Source organism: Coregonus clupeaformis, chromosome 1, assembly GCF_020615455.1.
Source record: "Coregonus clupeaformis isolate EN_2021a chromosome 1, ASM2061545v1, whole genome shotgun sequence".
NCBI lineage: Eukaryota > Metazoa > Chordata > Actinopteri > Salmoniformes > Salmonidae > Coregonus > Coregonus clupeaformis.
The window spans coordinates 73,408,275-73,429,143 of NC_059192.1; the positions used below are offsets into that span (position 1 = coordinate 73,408,275).

Below are 20,869 nucleotides of genomic sequence, written 5' to 3' on the forward strand. Positions count from 1 at the left end.
CATCAAGGCAAAAGGTGGCTATTCGAAGAATCCCAAATATAAAATATATTTTGATTTGTTTAACATTTGTTTGTTTACTACATGATTCCATATGTGTTATTTCATAGTTTTGTCTTCACTATTATTCTATAATGTAAAAAATAGTCAAAATAAAGAAAAACCCTTGAATGAGTAGGTGTGTCCAAACTTTTGACTGGTAGTGTATATGAATCCTATAAATGAAAATGCAAATTTTGGCGCAGTAAATTAGCTTAATAAAAAAATACAATAAAACATGTTTTTAGGAATCCTAATCTTATCTCTTTTTAACTACATAAACAAATTTGGCACAATCTGAGATGGTGGGTGGAAATCCTCTTTCTTGTGCTTTTTGAGGTGGAACGACCCTATAGGAGAAACACTGCGCTGAAGTCAACCATAACTTCAACAAGTGTCAGAGGTCAAGGGAAACACAAAATGCTAATTCCTCCAGATGGTTGCCTTTATAATCCTTAGCCTGCGGCCATGCATTCTGAAGTTGGGTGTTCTTTCTGCGTCTGAGAGTTCCATAATTGCACAAGAGGTGCTTAGTGTTCCGTTGGTGTGTTCCGGGTTCTACCTCTCAGCCCTGAGCAACAGATAGGGAGAGCAGGCTACATCTATCTCCCCTAACCCTTCGCCATAGTTTCTACAGATCTGGTCATGATGGGGGAGGTTGGGCAAAATTGGACTTGGACAGCCAAAGATTTTAGTCCTAGCCCAGGTCAAATACACACCTCATAAAACTAAGTGGTCTAAATGTAAATCCATTATTAAGCAGAATCAAGTGTTTTAGTGCCACGGGTGGAACAAAATCCTGCATACCCTGCAGTCTTTTGGACCAGAGTTCCCCACCTTGTTGAAACAATATTTTCTGCATAGGACCATTTCCAAATCTAACCTACCTATTTTTTTTTATATCTCACAGGTTTCTCTGTCACCCTGGCAACGCTGGAGCCACAGGATGGGGCGGAGCCAAATCCCGGCATCATGGTTGTTGGCGTGTCACCTGGCTCCGCACCTAGCCCGCGGAGCGAAGCAGTGACTAATGAGCTTCAGGAGCTGACTCTGCAGCCCGCCTCCAACGACATGCCTGTGCGGGACAGGAAGAATGGTGAGTTGGTGTCCCAGGGAAAACGTTCCCTATTCCCCGATACGATTCTCTTCTTTCATCAACTATCAGACATACCGTATCATGCGTACCGTCAAATAAATTAGGAACTTAATCCATTGTTTGCCTTAGTTCACTGTCCTATGTGTTACAGCCAATGCAATGCCCTTCTGTTTACATTTCCATTAATTAAATTTCCATTCAGAGGTGGGGGAAAGAAAATTGCAATTTTCAACGTAAACACAACAGTAAATTTAATTGAATCATGCAACATATGTAAAAGGAACAGATTACATACAGGTAGCTGCCAAAATAAAGGAAACACCAACAAAGTGTCTTAATAGGGCGTTGGGCCACCACGAGCCGCCAGAACAGCTTCAATGCGCCTTGGAATAGATTCTACAAGTGTCTGGAACTCTATTGGAGGGATGCGACACTATTCTTCCACGAGAAATTCCATAATTTGCTGTTTTGTTGATGTTGGTGGAAAACGCTGTCTCAGGCGCCGCTCTAGAATCTCCCATAAGTGTTCAATTGGGTTGGGATCTGGTGACTGAGACACACACCCTTTAAACCCCCTATGCACCTTTGAGACCCCTCTTTCAAAGTCACTGAGATCTCTTCTTCTTGCCATGGTAGCCAAAATCATAGGCAACTGGGCATTTTTATACATGACCCTAAGCATGATGGGATGTTAATTGCTTAATTAACTCCGGAACCACACCTGTGTGGAAGCCCCTGCTTTTAATATACTTTGTGTCCCTCATTTACTCAAGTGTTTCCTTTATTTTGGCAGTTACCTGTAAGTGTTGAGGTGGGGGAAAATACTGTTTGCATGAAAAGCAGGAGTTCAGTATGAGGCGTGCCTGTACAGCTCTCCCAGCCATATACCAGTGGACAGCTTCCATCTATCTCCACAGCAGAGGGTTTAGAGAGATGGAGATTAGCTGGTCAGATGAGGATGAAGGAGGTGGTATGTATGATGTCATAGGGCAGTAGGGAGTAAAGGATCATTGCTGAGACTGTGATAATGATGGAGTTGATGTATTGGTTCGTTATGTGCTACTGCTGTTATATTGACCAGGTCCCTCTTGTAAAATATGCCTAGATTGTATCTCAATGAGACATGTCCAGCTAATTGTAAGGGGAGTGAAATTGTCTTAAGTTGCAACGAGTTTGCTTAACAAGATTTGCTTAAGAACCAGATGGGAGTCTCAGTCAAGGCCAGGATAGACCCTCCCTGCAAAGTGAATTACAATGCTAAAAGGTGGATCTTTAGAGTTTAACCCCCACTCCCCACTCGCTCCCCCAGCCCAAGGGCAACACTCCCCGTTTTAAGCATCCCCTACCTGGGCTAATAACTCTTCATACAGGGCATGCTGGCTGGCTGCTGGCTGCAGACAGGTTGTAGCAGGACCTTTCCAGAGAAACGGAGGAATGTTAGCGAGGCTATCAGTCCATTACATCTACCTAGTCTACCATCTTATGCTCTCTGAACGGCAGCTGTGGCCCGCCACATAAATGGCACCCTATTTACCCTATGGGCCCTGGTCGAAAGTAGTACACAACATAGAATGGGATGCAACCTCCTATCTAGTCTATGACAATCTTGATGCCCTGTGCACGGCAGCTATGATGTTGTCGCTCTCTCTCTTCCAAGTAGAGTTATGCAATCTCTCGTTCCACCTAGTACCTCGCTTTAGAGAGGAGAGGAGGGCTGAGGAAGATTTATTGTTGTGAATATTTACACGCTTTCATGTCAAGGTTTTGAGTGGGGTCAGCACTCGGCACACTGTGGGTGTGTGTGTGTGTGTGGGGGCGTGGGCCTAGATCTCAGAGAAAGAAAGGAGGAAAGACTGAAAGAAAAGGACATGTTGATTTACTTTAGCGCTTTTCTTTTTGATAGTATGGCCCTGAAGGAGAAAAGTAATACAAATGTTTTCTGCTCGCATTTGTTGCTCTGTTTAGAACGGCGTTTTCCTGCGAATTGCATTTTGCCGCGTTTGAAAATGACTTTTTATTAGTGGCTTCATTACATGAGTTGCATGTTAAATAATAGGCTATAGCCTTTTGTCTGTAAGACGATAGGCTTGCTATTGTTGAATGTTCCATTAAGCTCTTAATGAAACGTGCGGTCCTTGTATGCATGCTTACAGAGAGGAAGAGGCGACCCTGTCCAAAAGAATCCCAATACGTTTCTATGGGCTTATTTTGGGCGTAAACTGCCTTCCCGCCTTGGGACGACTCCCATTGTCGGAAACATAAGCATCTCGTCATTATATACAGATATCTGATAGTATTTTCTGTTGGCCACGTCATTTTACTGTTTGGAGAAAATGTAACCATTTGTTGACCGGTTAAGGAGGGTCAGTTAGTCAGCAGCAAAATGGACCAACATGTGCATCCCTATTTCTAACGCACTAGAACTTGTTGGAGAGAGTGGGAGAACAGGGTGTAGTAAAGGAGAGTAGGGCTGTCCCCGACCAATTGATTGGACCAAATGTTTAACCTTATTTCCCCATATATTGACAGACCACCCTATGTGTTTGAATAAAATCAACTACATATGCGCTGAGCTTGTCTGATGCTTTAAGCACACTGTTTGATTAAATAATTAAGACACACAAACGACTCCAGAAAGAGCCTGATGGTCACGCTGTGTTAAAAACATGACAGGGAGTGCCTGTGTGACTGGCGCACGTTGTCTCTCTCTCCTCCCTACTGCAGTGAAACCGCACCACAGCACAGCAAGTGATTATTGCGCTCTCCGTGCTGAAGCTGCAACATAATTTCAGCCATTTAGTTCAGCTCTGCAGAGAAGAATGGGATAAACTCCCCAAATACAGGTGTGCCAAGCTTATATTGTCATACCCAAGAAAACTCGAGGCTGTAAATGCTGCCAAAGGTGCTTCAACAAAGTACTGAGGAAAGGGTCTTAATACTTATGTAAATGTGATATTTCAGCTTTGTTTTTTTTAAATAAATTTGCACACACAAAAAAAGAAAAAAACACTTTTTGCTTTGTCATAATGGGGTATTATGTGTAGATTGATGAGGAAAAAAACAATTTAATCCATTTTAGAATAAGGCTGTAACATAACAAAATTTGGAAAAATCAAGGGGTCTGAATACTTTCCGAATGCACTGTATATGGATGATTTATAAAGCCAGGCACATTTAACAGTTAGGCTATTAATTATAGACCTATTTAAGTTGGTTTCCTCTCTCCTCAATTTCCTTAGACAATTAGGCTAAGGCAAGGGCTGTTTCCTCATCTCTGCTGCTGCTGCCTTCACCGCATTGTTCTCAATCCCAATATGCTGATTAACTTTGCTGTTATGCACATAGAAACATAGGGAAAGGCGCCAATTCTACCATGCACTGAAGATTGTTTCAGAACCGCGGACAGCGACCGTATCCAACGTGGGAGAAAGCGCATTTGTTATAAAATAATATTAGATTTATTAGTGTTGCACCATTATTTGTACATAATATAACCATATACAGTTTCGGGATCACATATCTTAGAATGATGGACTGTGCCGTCCCCGTGGCCTCCGCAATGGATTAGTCCACTGAGACAGGAGCCAATCAGACGGGTGTCTTTTGCACCGTGAAAAAATAAAATAAAAATTGTGACTGCTCGACTAAAGATATCTCGGTCGACCAACAGCCTGTCAACCAAACAATTGACCAGTTGACTAAATAGGGTCAGCCCTAATGGAGAGAGTGGGAGAACAGGGTGTAATAATGCCTTTTGAGATCATTTAGAACTTGGAGGCGTAGGGGAAAGAGGGGGTGGGGGAAAGAGGGGGAGTGGGGAATGAAAAAGAGGAGTCGTCCAAAAGACGGAATTGCATAACTCTGCAGAATAGAGAGAAGGAAAGAGGGGGAGATAGGAAAACACAAAGAGCTAGAGACTGGAGGGGAGTAGTGTTAATACTTGAGGCCAAAAGGGGACCTGTGATGCAGATCAGATCGGCAGGCACCAGTGTTTTCCCTTGTTTTCTGCCTGAGCAACAACAACAGCAGGGAGTGACCTTCTGCCTGCAGCCTGCCTTTCTAAAGAAAAAAACTGTCACAGAACGTGAAAAAGTAGGAGTCGCCCCAGCGAGGTTAACAACTCAGGGCTGGACTTGGATGGAATCCAAGGAGCAATAAGAAAGAAAAACTAATTGCCTCAAACACACACACACACACACAGACAGACCTACACACACCCTTTCTGTAAGGGCGTGCAGACAGGCACAGCAGGCTGGTGTACACACACACACACACACTCTCACAAACACGCTGTGTTGTTTGTGGATGTTGTGGAGTGGGGCGGCGTCAAACTTTCTTGTTCTTGGAAACGCAACTCTGCCGGCAGCCTCTCTTTCCAGCTGTTCTCTTAGGAGAATGGATCGCTGAACCTGGAGAGAGGTTGTACTTTATCCTTCTAGTGAAGAGGGACATGGCTATACAGTCAGGTAAAGAACTCTCTCTTTGTTGAGTATTTGTTTATATCAGATTTTGTGTGCGTGTGCGCAGATGTGTCATAGCGGCAGTGCAACTTAAATGGCGTGTTGTATATTAATGGCCCTCCATTGTGTGAAGTATGTATTCCTCTGTTACAGCTTCCTGTTAAAGTTTCACAGCCGCTCTGTAATCTCAAGGCCAATTGAACAGAGGAAAATAACTGTAATCATACTGAATCACACTGCCATAGCCAGACAGCATTATTTTGGTTTTGCACCATAATTTGAAGCTAATATACAATTATAAAATGTATTTTCATTAGATTGCCATTACATTTATTTCTGCTTCTGTTGGAAAGGTTTTCCATCTGAATGATTGGACTGTGACTGAATAAATGAATGCGATTCTGGCATGTGTGCCTATAAGCTTCGGTGCTTACTGTAGTAAAGTTACTTAACAACTATCCTACTTGGTTGAAAGAGGAAAGATCACGCTGTAACAGTAGCCCAGCTCAGTGGCAGATATATGGGCAGGCAGGGGAGCCTGGAGCTGGGGTGCCCTGGAGGGAGTCCCCTGCTAAGAGGGTGGCTGGGATGGATGGATGGAGGGTGGGTGGATGGGCAAGCCAGTGAGGATGATGGATTTGACTGTTCTCTCTGAGACGACAGCCCCTCATTGAAAGCAGCTGGCCTGGCTATGACTGCCCACTCCCGCAGGATTGATCTGGGACACTGATCCATGTCCCAGCTTTTCTGACCGTTGTGAAATTTGGGTTGGGACTGCAGAGCGCAGATGAGCTAGACCTGCAACCCCCAGAGAGGTTGACTGACTGGCTGGCTCCTGGGTGTTGTGGAGCCAAGCCCAGCTGGCTCCAGGGTTGTTTAGGGTGTGATTGACTGGGACTGTCTGGCCAGTCTGGCAGGGCAGGTTATCAGTCTTGTCCTGTCTGTCAACAATGAATAGTATCACTGCTGATGATACTCCCCAGACCACCACCAACCCCCACACCTGGCAACAGAGCAAGGTGTGGTATGTTAATGCATGACTAAAGGTGTGTGGCTCAATGGTCTAAACTACTAGAGCAATGACGGAGAGCCTGGAGCGAATGTGGGGAATAGTCATTTGGTTCTTTCAGAATAAAATCTGTCCATTCAACACGTCTTCTCCCCGTGCAGTGCAAGCCTAGTGATTTTTCATGGTTAGAGGAACGTCATTTATTTGGGGATATAAATTCTTAGAGCCTGCCTGCGGTTAGAACATTCCATTAATGTCATCCATGTCAAAAGTGACGTTTCCATTAGTAGGCTTCAGGTGACATAAATAATTACATAAATGTACACAAAAACACACATTGTATGGAAACTTGGAAAGTACCCTAGAGATGTCCCACTCCCACATCCTGTCCCCCTCTCTCGTTGCCCTCTGTGTGGGTACAGTGTGAGCGGAGGCAGCCTGGAGGCTGTGAACATTTCTAGCAGCAGTGTTAGGCTGTGGAGGAGCTGTGTGGTTGAGTTTATGTAACGGGGAGGGAAGAGTGCAATGCAATGAAGCCTGGTTTTACAGTCACCCAGCCTCTATTAATGTCTCTCAGGAGGGAAGAGTGTCAGCAGCCTGGCTGGAAAAGGGGAAAGGAGGAGGAGAGGAGAGGGGGATGAAACAAGGAGAGTAGAGGGGAGAGATGGACAGGGAGGTAAGAGGGAGAGGGAGATTAAACAAAGAAAGGAGAGGGGAGAGATGGACAGGGAGGTAAGCGGGAGAGGGAGATTAAACAAAGAAAGGAGAGGGGAGAGATGGACAGGGAGGTAAGAGGGAGATGAAATAAGGAGAGGAGAGGGGAGAGATGGACAGGGAGGGAAGAGGGAAGAGGGAGAGGGGGATAAAGAGGAGAGGGGAGAGATGGACAGGGAGGGGAGAGGGAGAGGGGGATGAAACAAGGAGAGGAGAGGGGAGAGATGGACAGGGAGGGGAGAGGGAGAGGGGGATGAAACAAGGAGAGGAGAGGGGAGAGATGGACAGGGAAGGAAGAGGGAGATGAAACAAGGAGAGGGGAGAGATGGACAGGGAGGTGAGAGGGAGAGGGAGATGAAACAAGGAGGGGGAGAGATGGACAGGGAGGTGAGAGGGAGAGGGAGATGAAACAAGGAGAGGGGAGAGATGGACAGGGAGGGGAGAGGGAGAGGGGGATGAAACAAGGAGAGGAGAGGGGAGAGATGGACAGGGAGGGGAGGGGAGAGGGAGAGGGGGATGAAACAAGGAGAGGAGAGGGGAGAGATGGACAGGGAAGGAAGAGGGAGATGAAACAAGGAGAGGGGAGAGATGGACAGGGAGGTGAGAGGGAGATGAAACAAGGAGGGGGAGAGATGGACAGGGAGGTGAGAGGGAGAGGGAGATGAAACAAGGAGAGGGGAGAGATGGACAGGGAGGTAAGAGGGAGATGAAACAAGGAGAGGAGAGGGGAGAGCTGGACAGGGAGGGGAGAGGGAGAGGGGGATGAAACAAGGAGAGGAGAGGGGAGAGATGGACAGGGAGGGGAGAGGGAGAGGGGGATGAAACAAGGAGAGGAGAGGGGAGAGATGGACAGGGAGGTGAGGGGGAAAGGGTTGAGGAAAGAGGAGCTAGAGGGGTCTTAGCTTAGCTAACGCAGGTGAGACACACATATGTCTCTGTCATCCATAGAGTTTCAAGCAGATTTAAGTCAAAACTGTAACTCGGCCACTCAGGAACATTTGTCTTCTTGATAAACAACTCCAGTGTAGATTTGGCCTTTTGTTTTAGGTTGTTGTCCTGCTGAAAGGTGAATTTGTCTCCCAGTGTCTGTCAGAAAGCAGACTGAACCAGTTTTTCCTTTAGGATTCTGCCTGTGCTTAGCTTTATTCCATTTATTTGTATCCTATAAAACTCTCTAGTCCTTGCCGATGACAAGCTTACCCATAACATGATGCAGCCACCACCATGCTTGAAAATATGAAGAGTGGTACTCAGTGATGTGTTGTTGGATTTGCCCCAAACATAACACTTTGTATTCAGGACATAAAGTTAATTTCTTTGCCACATTTTTTGCAGTTTTACTTTAGTGCCTTATTGCAAACAGGATGCATGTTTTGGAATATATTTATACTGTACAGGCTTCCTTCTTTTCACTCTGTCAATTAGGTTATGTGACTTGTTAAGCACATTTTTACTCCTGAATTTATTTAGGAGTGCCATAACAAAGGGGTTGAATACTCATTGATCCAGACATTTCAGCTTTACATTTTTTATTCATTTGTAAACATTTCAAAAAACATAATTCCACTTTGACATTATGGGGTATTGTGTGTAGGCCAGTGACAGAATCTCAATTGAATCTATTTTAAATTCAGGCTGTAACACAACACAATGTGGAAAAAGTAAAGGGGTGTGAATACATTCTGAAGGCACTGTACATAGTCTTAACCTATTTCTAACTTTAATTCTAATTGTAACCCTAAACCTATCCCCTAAGCCTAAAATAGCCTTTGTCCTCATGGGAATTTTCCTGTTTTTACTGTCCTTGTGGGGACTTTGGGGGATTTCCAGTACCCACGAGCATAGTCACACACACTCACACACACACACACACACACACAACACACCACACACAAGCCAACAAGGCTTGTTACTGTTGCACTCACAGGCAGACTTCAGCACATATCACAGTGCTACATCAGATACAGCTTTGATTTGTTATCCAATAAAGTCCTTGAGTAATAAAAACTCTGAGCACAACTAAACAGTCTCCTGGGATAGGTTGTCCCCTTAAGCTATAGAAGCTGCTCTATCAGCCAACCACAGCCTGTTGCTCTTGGCAACTGCTGCTATGTATACAGTGGACAGACGTACATCCACACAAACGCATAGCATGAACAATGTACACTCGCATAGATAAACTTTCAACATACACATTCATAAATATTCACACACGTGTATAGGCATATCACACATACAGGGCAGGATCCATTTTCACTGGGAAACTCCTTGATTTCTCCAGCTCTTGTTGTCCATCCACACACTGTGTCTGTCTCTATACAATAGATTTTACCTAGTGAATCAACACTGTCCTAAACATTATAGTTGATTAATCTGACTGAGAGGTCATTGTGGACTTTGTTATTATGAGTCATCCTGAAAGAGATGAATTGTGTTGATAACGGAGAGGTGTAAACCGTGCTTGGCTAGGGCCTCTCCTCCTCACTCTACTAAAATGTAATTGTATCTTATCAGTTAGTCTACCAATGCCTTCACATGATGATCAATGTTCACAATTTTTTTTGCTGCACCAACTCAGCGAGGCCTCTGTTAAGAAGGAAGAGAGAAACACAGAGATGAAGGGAAGATTGAGGAAAACACTGGCAGAGAAACACATGACTAAAAAGAGACATTATTTTTTTATTTTTTTTCACCTTTATTTAACCAGTTAAGCCAGTTGAGAACAAGTTCTCATTTACAACTGCGACCTGGCCAAGATAAAGCAAAGCAGTGCGATAAAAACAACAACACAGAGTTACATATGGGGTAAAAAAAACATAAAGTCAGAAAATACAACAGAAAATATATATACAGTGTGTGCAAATGTAGCAAGTTATGGAGGTAAGGCAATAAATAGGCTATAGTGCAAAATAATTACAATTAGTATTAACACTGGAATGCTAGATGTGCAAGAGATTATGTGCAAATAGAGATACTGGGGTGCAAAAGAGCAAAATAAATAACAATATAGGGATGAGGTAGTTGGGTGGGCTAATTTCAGATGGGCTGTGTACAGGTGCAGTGATCGGTAAGGTGCTCTGACAACTGATGCTTAAAGTTAGTGTTAGTGAGGGAGATAAGAGTCTCCAGCTTCAGAGATTTTTGCAATTCGTTCCAGTCATTGGCAGCAGAGAACTGGAAGGAATGGCGGCCAAAGGAGGTGTTGGCTTTGGGGATGACCAGATAAGGCGGGGATTTGCCTAGCATTGATTTATAGATGGCCTGGAGCCAGTGGGTTTGACGACGAACATGTTGTGAGGACCAGCCAACAAGAGCGTACAGGTCACAGTGGTGGGTAGTGTATGGGGCTTTGGAGACAAAACGGATGGTACTGTGATAGACTACATCCAATTTGCTGAGTAGAGTGTTGGAGGCTATTTTGTAAATGACATCGCCGAAGTAAAGGATCGGTAGGATAGTCAGTTTTACGAGGGCATGTTTGGCAGCATGAGTGAAGGAGGCTTTGTTGCGAAATAGGAAGCCGATTCTAGATGCAACTTTGGATTGGAGATTCTTAATGTGAGTCTGGAAGGAGAGTTTACAGTCTAACCAGACACCTAGGTATTTGTAGTTGTCCACATACTCTAGGTCAGACCCGTCGAGAGTAGTGATTCTAGTCGGGTGGGCGGGTGCCAGCAGCGTTCGATTGAAGAGCATGCATTTAGTTTTACTAGTGTTTAAGAGCAGTTGGAGGCTACTGAAGGGGTGTTGTATGGCATTGAAGCTCGTTTGGAGGTTTGTTAACACAGTGTCCAATGAAGGGCCAGATGTATACAAAATGGTGTCGTCTGCGTAGAGGTGGATCTGAGAGTCACCAGCAGCAAGAGCGACATCATATATATACACGGAGAAAAGAGTCGGCCCAAGAATTGAACCCTGTGGCACCCCCATAGAGACTGCCATAGGTCCAGACAACAGGCCCTCCGATTTGACACATTGAACTCTATCTGAGAAGTAGTTGGTGAACCAGGCGAGGCAGTCATTTGAGAAACCAAGGCTATTTAGTCTGCCAATAAGAATGCGGTGGTTGACAGAGTCGAAAGCCTTGGCCAGGTCGATGAAGACGGCTGCACAGTACTGTCTATTATCGATCGCGGTTATAATATAGTTTAGGACCTTGAGCGTGGCTGAGGTGCACCCATGACCAGCTCGGAAACCGGATTGCATAGCGGAGAAGGAACGGTGGGATTCGAAATGGTCGGTGATCTGTTTGTTAACTTGGCTTTCAAATACTTTCGAAAGGCAGGGCAGGATGGATATAGGTCTGTAACAGTTTGGATCTAGAGTGTCACCCCCTTTGAAGAGGGGGATGACCGCGGCAGCTTTCCAATCTCTGGGGATCTCAGACGTTACGAAAGAGAGGTTGAACAGGCTAGTAATAGGGGTTGCGACAATTTCGGCGGCTAGTTTTAGAAAGAAAGGGTCCAGATTATCTAGCCCAGATGATTTGTAGGGGTCCAGATTTTTCAGCTCTTTCAGAACATCAGCTGTCTGGATTTGTGTGAAGGAGAAGCGGGGGGGGGGGCATGGGCAAGTTGCAGCGGAGGGTGCAGAGTTGGTGGCCGGGGTAGTGGTAGCCAGGTGGAAAGCATGGCCAGCCGTAGCAAAATGCTTGTTGAAATTCTCGATTATTGTAGATTTATCGGTAATAACTCTTGTAATTTGATAAATAACCATCACAAAATGAATCAGACTTTGCTGCTCTCTGTTCTCTTTTAAATTGTTAGCCTATACGACAGAACGACATGAATCATCCTCTTCTTTCCGAATGAATCAATCTGTTATTTTCTCTTCACCACAAGTAACCGAACCATGTTCCAGACTGCATGCCTGCTGGTGCGTTAGGGGTGGAACTGTAACTGTAAGGGGAATGATATGGAATCTGTTTCTGTGTATTAGGCTAGAGGGTTATGTGGTGCAGAATGAAGTGATCTCAGATGTCTGTTATGTAACAGAACTATGACCAAAACAGAGCGCCTGGAAAAGGAACCCTCTTTCTCTCCCCCTTTCCCTCGCTCTTTCTTTCTTTCTCTCTCACTGACCAAAACTCAGCCTCAACCCATTCCCTTGCTCTCTCCCTCCCTCCCTCCCTCCCTCGCTCCCTCGCGCTCCCTCCCTCCCTCCATCTCTCCCCCCCTCCCTCCCTCTCCCTCCCCCTCCCTCCCACCCTCACCCTCCCTCCCTCTCCTTCCCTCTTTGTCCTTTGCTCTCTCTTACTCACTCTGTTTGCTGAATAGTGAGGCATGTTGTGTTGAGGAGTCACAGTGTTGACACTGATCACATCTGCTTGCTATCGCTCACAATCAAACCCTTCTATGTACTCTGCATGGTGCTGCCTTGCAGACGGACTTCTAGTTAGCCTATATCTGTTTCCTTTAGGTTTCTTATCATCCTTGCTTTGATTACCTTGTAAAACAACACACCACTTAGGTGAACAGACTTCCTCAGATAATATCCCACCTTACCCCTCTAACAGGTAATGAACCCACAACCAGGGTCTTTGTTGGAGTCTGTCAGTCCTGCCTTACCACATACAACCCCCTCCTCTGTTGGGAGAGGCGTCAATGGCAATAGTCGTGCCTGGGTGTCTAAGGCATTCTGTGGCTGGCTACTACCCTATTTAAGATTTGTGTTGGTGTTTATTATTTTATTAATTTATTATTATTGTTCCCAACACTGCTCATATTATGCGACTGGATTTTTACTACACACATCTGTTAGATATTGGTTCCAGTGCTGCAGCCACAGGGTGGTGTTATTGATATCCAGTCTGTTCAGAAATGGGTACAGAGACTGACTGAACAGAGAGGTACTAGGCCTATAGTTTGTTGTGAAGGAAGGGAAGGGCATCCCAGAATCACAGAATGTAAACATACTTGTTATGCAGTGAATTGCAAGCGTGGGAGAAACGGGAAGGGCAGAAAAAAACCACCTGTTTTCACTGGAGGAATTTTAATGACTGCGTTTACGTTCTCTTGTCACTCCCTTGTTTTGGGGGATGTTTTCTGGATGAACTGTCCTTACCGCCCGACATGGTTGTAGCAGTCCCACCCTTAACAGAGCTGGTACAGACGCGCACGCACGTACGTACGCACATACGTGTATGGAGGGAAAGGAGGCTGGGTTGTGGAAGGTTATCGGTGTGGCTGTGTGTCTCCAGGCGTTCCAGCCTCTCCCTCCTCTTCCTCCTCCCCAGGACTGGGGCAGGGCGACCCAGCAAGGTGACCTTGGTATGGGGGAGTCAGTGGCAGTGCCCAACCGACCGTTCCTTCACACTTCTCCTGGATGTTTGAGTCAATGAATTACTCAGAACTCCATAGAAATACTATATCCTGCTGAAACAACATAGAAGAGGGTTTCACTGAGGGTGCTGTGTGGTTGTTTCCTTAGCTGAATGCACCCTGGGTAAGATCGCCTTCTTAATGACTGAAATGTCAAAACAACAATTGGCTTGGCAGGGGCCCTGCCCTGCCTAATACAATGGTAGGGGTAGGTGGGAAACACTAGGCCTAAGGTAGTCTCTTCAATCAAACCAAGAGCGAGGCTTCGCGAGACTATGCCTGAGGGGTCCTATAATGCAGTGGTTCCCAAATTGGTCAGCAGGGGGGGCATGGGGTCCACCCCCCCCATAAACAAAAAATATATATTATTGTTATTATATATTTATTTATTTAGGAACTCAGTCCGGCTTTCAACTTACTCTTGAAAGTTGTAATAGTAGAATGCACAAGGTACAATTTCGAAATTGGGTAGTGCATCATCAGTCTTGATCTGGACATTCCTGACAAGTTATAAACAGCTCTCTAAGGTCTGCAATGACTAACATGACAAGAGGAACTGATGATGCACTACCCAATTTTGAAATTGCACCTTGTGCATTCTACTATTACAACTGTCAAGAGTAAGTTGAAAGCTGGACTGAGTTCCTGAAAAAAGAAGAAGAAAATGTCCGCTAACTTTTTTTAGCTAGGTTTTTTAGCCTATAGATTTTGCTGTAATGTTTGAGTCACTCAAATAAATACACATTAGACATGGCAAAATGTATAGAATTGCAAGAAAACAAGCTTTAAAACTGCAAAAAGAGGGGTGAGAGCAGTTTGTGTCATGAACAGTTCTTGTGGCCATAGAAATAGACATGGCGCATGATGTTCCCCAATGCTGGTTGAACTGAATGATAGTTGATGACAGTGTGACTGTGAACGCCTCAGATAGACGATCTAACACTCCAATCCAGGTACCATAAAGCCATGGGAAACAGCCCTGCTGTAACCTCCCACACATTAGGCTGGGCCGCTCATAAACACATCAACCTTCCTCTCTCCTCTGAGGATCACAGTAAAGTGGCGATGATGGTCAAGACAGTCAATGTGTTACTCTGTGTCTGGAGTGGTCCGACAGTCCTCTTTCCTCCTGACCGGGACTCAGTTGAAGAAGTGGTACACTAAAGCTAGGTGGACTTAGGTCCTGTTTTTGGTCAAGGTGGAGCTCTGTTCTCTACGGGCAGTCTGTCCACCATGGCCGGATCATGAGAAGTCCAGTGCAACTACCTACACACACACGTTTGCAGCCTAAAAATGAAGCCGAGTCAATTAGTCGGCGAGCGGCGAACCTATGGGGACGCGCTGGAAAAACGCACCGGCGGTGAAAGTTGAAATGAGTATGTGTGCACGAGTGTTCACGCCGGGGCACACCAATGTGTGTGTGAGTCACGATGTTTGGATCTGTAAGTAACCATACCCAGACCCCGGACAGATGAAACCGAGCTGAATATAGCCCCCTTTTGGCCAGCTGTCCCTACTATTTAAAACACAGAGAGCAAGGGGGTGCTGGGTGGGGTGATGGGGGGGACCTCCGCAGCATTCTGGAGGAGCCACAGACAGGAGAGAAAGGCTTTGCATTCAATCAGGTCGTGGACGGGGCCCCTCAAATGCAATAGCTTTGACTGTAACCTAAATTGGCAAGGTTGAATGGTAGATTCTGCGATCATCTCTGTCGCTGTATTCTAGCATGTGATGTAGGAGTTGCTTGAGGTATTCCTTTGCAGTTGTTCTACTACATGAAGTTTGCACATCACACGAATAGCCATAGATACTCAATGTATCAGTATGTTCCATCATAGAGTAAAACATACAGTACTGAGAGAAATAGAAAGCTGGTTGTACTTCAGTCATTGTTATTGTCGTCACTGATTGGATAAAGTCTCCTGCATTTGAACTATGAATGATGACTCATCAAAACCATTAACATGCGTTCTGAATGTTTCAAGTAGGTCATCAGAATAACGCTAACAGGGGTTAAGTGTTTTTTGTTGTTTATCAACAACCCTTTTCTCTGGCGGGAGGCTGGGTCTGTAGGTTGAGCTGGGAATGGGAGGGGGGAGGTATGTGGGCAGAGACTCAGATTGTAACAGTAACAGCGGAGCAGGAGAACTCTATCGCTAACTGTGTGTGTCGTGACTGAGGAGCCGCAAGCAGAGTGGTCTCTCTCTCTCTGGGCTCTCCTCTCTCTCTCTCTCTCTCTCTCTCTCTCTCTCTCTCTCTCTCTCTCTCTCTCTCTCTCTCTCTCTCTCTCTGGGCTCTCCTCTCGCTCTCTCTCTGGGCTCTTCTCTCTCTCTCTCTCTGGGCTCTCCTCTCTCTCTCTCTCTCTCTCTCTCTCTCTGGGCTCTCTCTCTCTCTCTCTCTCTCTCTCTCTCTCTCGCTCTCTCGCTCTCTCTCTCTCTCTCTCTCGCTTCTCTCTCTCTCTCTCTCGCTCTCTCTCTGGGCTCTCCTCTCTCTCTCTCTCTCTCTCTCTCTCTCTCTCTGGGCTCTCCTCTCTCTCTCTCTGGGCTCTCTCTCTCTCTCTCTCTCTCTCTCTCTCTGGGCTCTCCTCTCTCTCTCTCTCTCTCTCTCTCTGGGCTCTCCACTCTGCTGCTAACCTCTTTTTCTCTCCTCCCTCGTGCTTTCTCTTTTTCACCCTGTCGATTTCCACCGTCTCATTGGACACCTTAGTAGAGCAGCTCCATCGTTCCTAGCTGACTGTCACGACAAGAGAAAACGAGGGAAGGACGGAGAGAAAGAGAAGAAAATAGTGGTTCTTTCTGACCCGGAAGACAGAAGACGACACAAGCTTTCTTGAATCAAATCACATCCCCTCTTTCGATAGAATTTTCAAGCTACTTTTTCTTAATCAATCTTTGACAAGCACAGTCATAATTTATCTGGACTAACGTCTTCTCCCTGCCTCGATGTTAGTGAGAGGAAAGCCAATACGATCTTGATTTTCTCTATTGCAGACGAGATCTCTTTTTAGAGACCCGTCTGCCTCTCGCTCCATATCATTGTCCACCGCTATACCAGCGTCCATTCAAGACTTGAACGATGACACCTCTGTATGAAAATTAAATGTTTACAAAGATAATTAATAGAAAGTCTAAATGATAATGCTGGACACCAACCACTTCCTGTCCTTTGAGCCCGCCCCCTTGGACTCTGTTCTAATGGGGGAAGAGTTGGACAAGCAGAATTTGAGGATGGATTACGAGAGACAAACCTATCACAGCCTAAAAGAAGGTGGGTGGGGTTAAAGACTGAAATATTGTGGGTGGGGTTATAAGACTAAAAGAAGGTGGCTGGGGTTAGAAGACTAAAAGAAGGTGGCTGGGGTTAGAAGACTAAAAGAAGGTGGGTGGGGTTAGAAGACACTCTGGAGAGGGGAGATCTGATTTGTGTGTTTGTCATTTTAGATGTAGCCTAGCCCTAGATGTTATAATTCACAAGTTTATGGTCTAGCACAAGCTTTGGGTTTGGTTCTGTATGGTGACCAGACTTCTGTCAAGCTTCATATGACCCCTTCTTGCTCCTTATTGATGCGTGCCGTGAACCATAATAAAGGCATTCGCTTTGGTCATTCCTCATATATTCTTCTCCGTAACTCCCTGGTTGTGGTGTGTAATGATCAAGCTAATGTCCAAATGGTGAGGTCATTGGATGATTACTGCGCTTTGCAAATAGAACTGTTCTAATGGCCATGCCAAGTGTGTGCACATGTGAGTTTACAAGGGACACTTCTAGGTTGGTGTGTGGGAAAGGGGAAGGGATACCTAGTCAGTTGCAGAAATGAATGCATTTAACCGAAATGTGTCTTCTGCATTAAACCCAACCCCTCTGAATTAGAGAGGTGCGGGGGGGCTGCCTTATTCAACGTCATCGGCACTCGGGGGAACAGTTGTTGTTGGGGGTTAATTGCCTTGCTCAAGGGCAGAATGGCAGATTTGGGGATTTGAACCAGCGACATTTTGGTTACTGGCCCAACGCTCTTAACCGCTTGTGTGTGTGTGTGCGCATGCACACACAGTAGGTGTGGGCTATGCTGTGCAAGGTCTGGGCCCTTTGGGGACGGTGGCAGACATATATTTAATTAGACCTAATGACACATGAGCACACTGGGATTAGATCATGTTGGCCCTCCTCCCTGTTATTTTCTCTCTTTCTCTCTCTGCATTCTCTCTCTCTCTCTGCATTCTCTATCTCTCTCTCTCTGCATTCTCTCTCTCTCTGCATTCTCTCTCTCTCTCTGCATTCTCTCTCTCTCTCTCTCCTCTCTCTCTCTCTCTCTCTCTCTCTCTCTCTCTCTCTCTCTCTCTCTCTCTCTGCATTCTCTCTCTCTCTCTCTGCATTCTCTCTCTGCATTCTCTCTAACTTTGGAGGCCTGGGGCCAGAGTTGGGCTTTGTCCCAGTATTCTAATAAATAGCCCTCTCCTTGTCCTACTTCCTCCATGACTGCAGCAGATCCAGAGGGATCTTCATGGTGGAACTTAGAACTGTGTCCCTTGCTTTCAGATGTCAGTAGTCATGAAGGAATGACGCCATGGATGGAAAGGAGAGGTGTGGAAGAGTATTTAGATGTAGGTCTGGACTGAAGGGAAGCAGGACACTCACTTAGCCTGGGTCCTTTCAAGAGATGTGTATCTAGTGTGATTCAAACACACACAGTAGTTTAGGTGGTTAGGGGTCAGCAGTGGTGGAATAAGTACCCATACTTACTCATACTTGAGTAAAAGTAAAGATACCTTTTTAATAGAAAATTACTCAAGTAAAAGTGAAAGTCACCCAGTAAAATACTACTTGAGTAAAAGTCTAAAAGTATTTGGTTTTAAATATACTTAAGTATCAAAAGGAAATGTAATTACTAAAATATACTTAAGTATCAAAAGTAAAAGTATAAATCATTTCAAATTCCCTATATTAAGCAAACCAGATGGCACCATTTTCTTGTTTTTTTAATTTACGGATAGCAAGCACTAGTTCCTGGTGTATCCTTTAGGGGTTCTACAAATTGAAACTGTTGGGGAACCCCTATAAGTTATTTGAAGAACCCCTTTTAAAAGTGTTCTTGAAAGAACCCCTTTTAATGGATCCTCAAAGAACCTTTTGAATAACCTTTTGGGGTTAATTTTTTAACTACCCCCCCTCCCTATTTTTATAAATAATAATGCGCATAACAAGAACACAATATTTTAGTTTTCAGTGTTTATTATGATTTTAGTGGCAAAGCAGAATAAAGAAATCTAAATATGAGGTGAACTCCCAGCAAAGCCCCAAGTCCAATGGGTATATCCTCTGGCATGTTGATGTTAATGTTCTTCGTATCCATAGCCAGAATGATTTTGCAGTGCATGGTGATCGAACAGGTTTTCTGTTATATTAATAGGGGAGGGTGAAGTCAGTGAATCCAAAACGTTTTAATTATACAGATTTTTAACAAAACATGCACACGACAGTATTCATACCTTGGTTTTTGTGGTAAATGTTAATGGAAAAACTGTTTTGATAATGGTTTTCATACACATACCTTGTACCTTGTCCATAATGTAGAGGCCTATGGGATTTTCTTTGAAGAGGTAAGGGTGGAGGATGGTACATGTGATCTGAATAACATATCAATACCAATTGACATGCCTTTGTATGCCTCCTTGTCTGTATACCTGCAGACAGACACAAAAGTGAGCAGTTCAGTCATCTGTGCCCAATACAGCTAGCCTTCAACATATTCTCATAGCCAACATATTCTTACCTTTGTTGATTGATAGCCATTGAAATGTGTCCATTTTCTGTTTTAGAAAGATTTGCCCGAATATGAAAAGATGGTATCATCATAAAACAGTATCAATGTAGATCGGTTCAGGACGAACCTTACCTTAAATTGAGGAGATCTTAAGAATTTTCAGTTAAGTGCCTGCACCTGCTGTCCTTTCAAATTCAAATCCAAGTGTTTCAGTCGGGCAGTTAGGTTTCTGCAAGAACCCCCACCAACTAAGGAGGTTCCTTGATGAACCCCACCTCCTATGGGGTTCTTGGAAGTACCTTTTAGGGGCCATTTTCAGTGCCAAGAACCCTAAGGATCTTAGAAGAACCCTTGTTGAACCACTAATTTTTTGAGTGAGGGGCACGCTCCGTCACTCAGACATCATTTACAAACGAAGAATTTGTGTTTAGTGAGTCCGCCAGATCAGAGGCAGTAGGGATGACCAGGGATGTTCTCTTGATGAGTGTGAATTGGACCATTTTCCTGACCTGCTAAGCATTCAAAATGTAACGAGTACTTTTGGTTGTCAGGGAAAATGTATGGAGTAAAAAGTACATTATATTCTTTAGAAATGTAGTGAAGTAAAAGTAAATGTTTTTTTACTTAAGTACTTTACAACACTGGGGGTCAGGTCAGTTGTTCTGACTGGAAGACTTATAAGGACCTGCTTACTTCCCTTAATTGTTGCAAGATTTGCAGTACCAACAATTCATTCTGCATTCTTCACATTGATGCATTGCATACCATAGCTCGGCTTGATAATACAGGCTACTGTGAAGAATGCATAGTAAAAGGTCGACCTAAGAATGGCAGTGGTAAAACAGTGAGAAAACAGTCTGCTGACTGACAAGGCTGACTATTGCCGCCTGCATCGCTCTGTCATGACGATGTGTCAGGTGCAACAATTAGTCTCTCTCTATCTCCCCCTCTATCTCTCTCTTTCGCTCTCTCTATCTCCCCCTCTATCTCTCTCTTTCGCTCTCTCTATCTACCCCTCTATCTCTCTCTTTCGCTCTCTCTATCTACCCCTCTATCTCTCTCTTTCGCTCTCTCTATCTACCCCTCTATCTCTCTCTTTCGCTCTCTCTATCTACCCCTCTATCTCTCTCTTTCGCTCTCTCTATCTACCCCTCTATCTCTCTCTTTCGCTCTCTCTATCTACCCCTCTATCTCTCTCTTTCGCTCTCTCTATCTACCCCTCTATCGCTCTCTTTCGCTCTCTCTATCTACCCCTCTATCTCTCTCTTTCGCTCTCTCTATCTACCCCTCTATCTCTCTCTTTCGCTCTCTCTATCTCCCCCTCTATCTCTCTCTTTCGCTCTCTCTATCTCCCCCTCTATCTCTCTTTCGCTTTCTATCTCTCTCTTTCGCTCTCTCTATCACCCCCTCATCTCTCTCTTTCGCTCTCTCTATCTCCCCCTCTATCTCTTTCGCTTTCTATCTCTCTCTTTC

At 44.8% G+C, this 20,869-nt stretch overlaps 1 protein-coding gene across 1 annotated transcript in view; it reads left to right on the forward strand.

The window, feature by feature from the left end:
* Window positions 1-20,869, forward strand: part of LOC121576605 (myocardin-related transcription factor A) — a 44,873-nt gene that overhangs the window by 8,885 nt on the left and 15,119 nt on the right. The window contains 1 exon segment of the mRNA XM_041889877.2: window positions 947-1,132. Within this exon segment, the coding sequence (XP_041745811.2) occupies window positions 1,009-1,132 (124 nt within the window). The 5' untranslated portion in view covers window positions 947-1,008.